At 42.9% G+C, this 6,158-nt stretch overlaps 1 protein-coding gene across 1 annotated transcript in view; it reads left to right on the top strand.

Moving 5' to 3' along the window:
• Positions 1 to 6,158, top strand: part of xkr4 (XK related 4) — a 57,014-nt gene that overhangs the window by 33,794 nt on the left and 17,062 nt on the right. The window contains exon 2 of the mRNA XM_050074802.1: positions 3,202 to 3,401. Coding sequence (XP_049930759.1) covers positions 3,202 to 3,401 — 200 coding nt within the window. The remainder of the gene's footprint in view (positions 1 to 3,201; positions 3,402 to 6,158) is intronic.

Genomic DNA, 6,158 nt, shown 5'->3' with positions numbered 1-6,158 from the left:
AATTTTCGCAATATTACGCAGATGAAAAAATGCAGTCCGTGAGGTTTGTTTTAAATGAGAATTAAAAGACAAATCTTGATCAAATATTACTCCGAGGTTTCTTACGGTAGTGCTAGAGGCCAGAGCAATGCCATCTAGAGAAACTATGTCATCAGATAAAGAGTCTCTGAGTTGTTTGGGGCCAAGAACAATAACTTCAGTTTTGTCTGAATTTAACATCAGATGCCTCCTGCTGCTGCTGCCGTCATTAGTCATTAGTCATACTTCTACTGTTATTATACACATACGACGATGTTGTAAGCTACTGTTATTACCTGCATCTCTCTCTCTGTCTCTCTCTCTGTCTCTCTCTCTCTCTCTCTCTGTCTCATTGTGTCATGCGGATTACTGTTAATTTAGTACGCTGATCTGTTCTGTACGACATCTATTGCACGTCTGTCCGTCCTGGAAGAGGGATCCCTCCTCAGTTGCTCTTCCTGAGGTTTCTACCGTTTTTTTTCCCCGTTAAAGGGGTTTTTTTGGGGAGTTTTTCCTTATCCGCTGCGAGGGTCATAAGGACAGAGGGATGTCGTATGCTGTAAAGCCCTGTGAGGCAAATTGTGATTTGTGATATTGGGCTTTATAAATAAAATTGAATTGAATTGATTTAATTTTCAAATTCTTTATTGATAATGGAACTTCATTTCACGGCCTATTAGCCTGCTGCTAAATGACTGCCATGTGTTGGTGATATTCCAGAGAAAGAGGAAGAGAGAGAATGGAAATGAATGAGAGAGTGACAGAGAGAGACACATAAAAATGTAGGCCACAGACAGACTGAAAAGTAATAATGAATTCACTTCATTAAATGAGCTCTTGCCTGAGGTCTGGAGATGTACAGTTGGAGCTGGATTGCCAGTAGCTGCAGTATGTGTGCGGCTCAGGCAATGAGCCATATAGATGATATTTTCCTCCTCTTTAAATGCACTTGGCCACTTTTAAAATGTGTTCTAGACAAAAAGCAAAATTCCAGCCGTGCTTCATCTACAAATCAGGATTAGAGAGATCCAAGAAATCACTAAGTTTGGTAAATATGCAGGTTTTGTGTGTCAGTTTGAAATCTGCTCTCACTGTTTCCTCCAGTTGTTAACTTAAAATAGGTTTAAGGTTAAATAAGGTTGAGTTGAGAGCTAAAGCAACCCGGTCTCACTCCAAAGTAGTTGAATACCTTTGCTTGGGCAGTGACTTCCATCATCAGATGCAGACAAAAAAAAGCCCTCCTTTCACTCTAGTATGATATGTGGCTGGTTGCCGTTATTGTGTAATGGTGCCCGGCAGCATCCAGGGGAAACCCAATGAAACAGCAACAAAAGATAAGGGGGCGAAAGTCTGAGTAGGGCAGGTGGGAGGGGTGGTGAATGGATCCTACAACCTCCCACTTTCACCCAGGAGGCTATTGTTCACTTCCCATATAATTGTAAAGCCAAATCCTGTTCTGTTTTTCTAAACCCAGCCACGTGCTTTTGTTGCCTAAACCCAACCACTTGTATGTGTTGGCAAAACCTAACCACGTGCATTGGTTGTTGAAGGGAAAAAAAAACATAGTTTGCAGTGTTGTACTGATGTAGTGCATTTATTTTGAAAGAGACTGTATGCAAACTGTACATTTCCTGTGAAAATGGAAGTGTATTCTAAAAAATACAGACAATACATGTTCACAGGCTGAGGCTGACATGGCGTCCCAGAATGTCCTGTCACGTCATATCTGGATGTGGAAAGTCCATGACCAAACATCGATATGTGACAAGAATGTAGTGATCTCACCCTATTGTCAAACTTAAGTTGGGTAAGAAGCCTGGATCAAAGGCCGGGCATGGAATAACCAGGACCAGCACTGCGGGATAAACTAGTTAACTAGTTAAAGCCAGCTAACATAGCGTTAGCCTGTGTTAGCCAGGGCCGAAGTTTTGTGCTGACTTCGGGGCTAACCCCCTTCACTTTCCTCAGGAGCTGGGAAGGAAGACACAGGAACTTTACTTGGGTCATTTTAGCAGTGTTTATTAACAGACAAGGTGAAACCCACACTCTACACTCACTACGACTTGACAGCTTCACTGTTAATTTTTTCTCTCCCCCGATCTCCAACACCTGTCTGCTCTGAGCACCATCACTCTCTCGCACCACCACAAGCTCACTAAACCCATACATGCAGTAAGTTATTCCTTAAAATCCCCCTCCACTCAAAAATTATGTTCCCTAAAATGTCTGACCTTGTCTATACTGAGATTTGTTTCCCTTCTCATGTGGGAAGAGCACATTGAAAAAATATTAATCATAACAGATAGAGATTTTTTTACGTACTTTAAAATATGACTGGAGGGGAACTTTAAAGCAGCGATGCTATTCACATAACTTACAGTATATTTTAAAATTAATTGTATGTATTTCATCTGATTATTTGAATGGCCAGGCAAACACTAGGTTAACAGCAGATATCTGCATGAATGTTTCAATCACAATGTTAAAACAATACCCAAAAACATGCAACATTACATTTTAGCTTATTTTTCAAAACCACTTACGGATAGTCGACTTCAGTAAAATCCTAAATCAAAACTATGGCAACAGGAAGCGTGTCCCAGCCATGTACATCACTTTTTAACGTCTCCTGGAAACCATTTCCTGAAGCTCATTTCTGTATTTGGTAGTGTTTTTTCTATTTGGATCTTTTTTTTCTAAATGCTGCATGTGTAGTCAAATTGGTGAAATTGTTTTCCTAATGTACTTGCGTTCTGTTTATTTGCATGTGTTTTCTTAATTTGCAGTGTGTTGAGCTCTCAGGCCTGCTGTACTATAGCCACATCACAACCAGGAGTTTTTGTGCAACCTGACTGTTACAGTTCCAGTGATTTACTGTGTTTATGCCAGCATTTGCTTACAACCTCCGATGTAACTCTGCACTGAACCAACTGTGTTTTATATATGGATACAAGTAGAAAGCTGTTTAAGTGGGGAAAACATTTGCTAAGCTGTGGTGACCAACCTGATCAGAATACCTGATTATGTTTGCTCAGGTAATCAAAAACAAAATGGTGAGAAAAAATCAGTAGAGAAATGTTTGGTGTGTTGTGCCTTCCTCCTTCTTGATGCACTGTTACATGTAATGTTTTGTCCTGTCTGGTTGATGCTGAAGCATGGCATTCTTTTCTCCATTTCCTCCAGGTATTTTCATACCATCTACCTGGGCGTTAGAAGTCGTCAGAGTGCTGAGACGGAGCGCTGGCGTTACTACTGGAGGATGGTCTATGAGTTTGCAGATGTGAGCATGCTGCATCTACTGGCCACCTTTCTGGAGAGTGCTCCACAACTGGTGTTGCAGCTGTGTATCATTATACAGACACACAAGCTCCAGGCTGTGCAAGGTAACACACTTACTCACAAGCACACACAAAAACACACTTGTCTTTCTATACTTGTGAGGACTGTCTCTGATGTAATGCACTCCCTAGTCGTCAACCCTAACCTTAACTGTCACAACTACAGGCCTTACTCAAACCCTTAACCTAAAGCCTAACTGGCATACTTTTAATACCTTGTTTTAAGAATTTTTTTAAGGATGTTTTATATTTAGAGGAGTTAATTTAATTTTGCACAATTTCTCACTTTCTCACTTCCACTTCCACCCATAGGTGCCCTAATATTACTTTAGGCCCTGGGCCTGCGGATTTTTTGTAGGCCCTTCCCTCCCTTCGCACTATGCCATGGCAATATTAATTCAGAACCCCTCCCTCAATGGACAGTAACAGTAATCAGTAAACAGAAAATAAAACCTATCAATATCAGACAATATTTCAACAAGTCAAGTTGTCAAGGCAAGCCAAATGGGCCTGTGCACAGAGTGGCAATACGAAAAGATCAGTCTTTTCATTTAAAAACCCACAAACACCTCCTGCCTGCTCTTCTCCAAGTCAGCGCCACTTCTTTCTTCCCTCTACCTCAGCACCCAGTCCTCCGTCCTCCTCCACAGCAGCAGAAGGGTTTCTTACCGGCTTGTGGTCTTTTCTGGCTGCCTGCCCTTCCCTCTTCCTCAGCACACAGCCCGCTCATGATGCTACTGACAGCTATCTGATATGTAAATGAGAAATTACAAAACACCTCCATGACTTCCCTGGTCAAATAGTGGCGGTGCAATTATAAAATATGTATGTGTGTATATAAATATATATGCCCCGCTGGTATAATAAGCAGGCCGAAGGAGGAGACAGAGGCCACTGATATCATAACAAGGAAGCTTCTCACAATGCATGCAGGGTTTCATCCCAAGTTCAGCACCCTGAGACTGTTACACTAAGCGTAGTGAGGGGGGCTGAGGACTGGTGAGCGTCAGAGCCACTGTCCACAATGAAACAATCAAGATCCAGGAAAACATCAGGAAGATGGCTCCCAAAGATGAGCTGCTAAGTTAATACATCAAGCAGCAGAAACCCAAGAGTGCAGAAGAGGAGGATAAACCATCATGCCCCTGCACAGCATGTACCACCAACAGATTGAAGAAGTGGCCGACATCAAGAAATCCTGTGGCTCCCTAGTGGCTGGAAAAGGCTGGACTGAAAGACAGTGCAGAAGCACTAATCATGGCAGCACAGGAACAGGCACTTAGTACAAGCTCAACAGAAGCAGGGGTCTACCACACCAGACAAGACCCCAGGTGCAGGCTGTGCAAAGATGCTCCTGAGACAGTTCAGCACATAATAGCAGGGTGTAAGATGAAGGAATTAACAGTGCACATGGAACACCGTAACCAAATGGCTGGCATAGTGTACAGGAACATCTGCTCTGAGTACGGGCTGTCAGTCTGGATCTGGAAGTCCAAAAGAATCTGGTGTCCTCCATCCTGACCTTAGGACTTCCAGATCCAGACTGACAAGCTGGTGATGGCTAACCAACCGGACATTATGTTGATGGACAACCAACGGAAGAAAGCAATGGTGATAGATGTAGCAATCCTGAACGACAGCAACATCAGGAAGAAGGAACACGAGAAGCTCGGAAAATACCAAGGGCTGAAAGAGGAGCTAGAAAAGATGTGGGAAGTAAAGGCAACAGTGGTGCCAATGGTAATCGGGGCACTTGGGGCTGTGACCCCTAAACTGGGAGAGTGGCTCCAGCAGATTCCAGGCACAACATCTGAGGTCTCTGTCCAGAAGAGTGCAGTTAAGCTCAGGTCTCATTAGGCCCTTAGAGGCTGGGGAAAGAAGGCTATGTCCATGCCCACATATGTATCTAACATAAAGCATAAATAAGCCAGCTCAATATCCAACTTAAAAACAGTGTTTTACGGAGCTGCTGTTGAACTATGCTGCTCTGTCTTGTCTGTCTGTGCACTATCAGTGTCCCCTTTTCGTGCAACAACGTTATTGCGACATGAATTTGTTTTTCATTGGGTGAGAAAATGGACATGTGATACTTGATGCTCCGCAGGTGGGGTGGCTCAGGTAAGCTTGTTAGAAAATACTGTGGGTGTCAGGCAGGTGGGTCGTTAAGTGACAAAGCAGTTTTCTTGGTGAGATATTAACAACCTACAGAAACATTGTGCAATTGTCCTACTTCCACCCTATCTTCCTCTCTCTCTGTCTCTCTCACACAACAAGCAGCTTTATCATCAGCTTCACTGTGCTCAGGCTTTCCATCTGCAGAAGTCTGACATATTTAAATCTGTCATAATGCCCAGTAAAAATATTTCCCTCTGTATACCTAACACAACAAGCATGAAACCACTTAAAAGATGGGTGAGTAGGCTACTTGCTGTCTTCCTGTGTTTGTACTTTATGAACAGAAAACACACGTTATATTGTGGAAATTACTGAAAGTGACATACAATGTAGCCAACAGTAAGTAGGTCTTTATCAGCGATGGTCATTCGAAACTTTCAACCCCAGTTTGCAGGACAGTTTCGGGTTACTGAATAACATACATGTTTGTGGGTTGCACGGGGCAGACTGACTTTCATAACGGGTCGGGCTGGTGCAGGCTTACGAAAACCCTGACCTATGCATCACTTATAGTTTCTGTGAGAGTGTTGGAAAAGTGTCATTTGCGAGTCATGGTTAATGCTTTGCCAGCCCTACAACACCATATTTTCTGTATCAAATTACATGCACGGGTGCAGGTAGAGCTGA

The sequence above is a fragment of the Epinephelus moara genome, chromosome 21 (genome assembly GCF_006386435.1).
Source record: "Epinephelus moara isolate mb chromosome 21, YSFRI_EMoa_1.0, whole genome shotgun sequence".
NCBI classification, from domain to species: Eukaryota; Metazoa; Chordata; class Actinopteri; order Perciformes; family Serranidae; genus Epinephelus; species Epinephelus moara.
The sequence above is the reverse complement of the archived record's forward strand: the minus strand, read 5'-3'. Positions and strand labels throughout refer to the sequence as shown.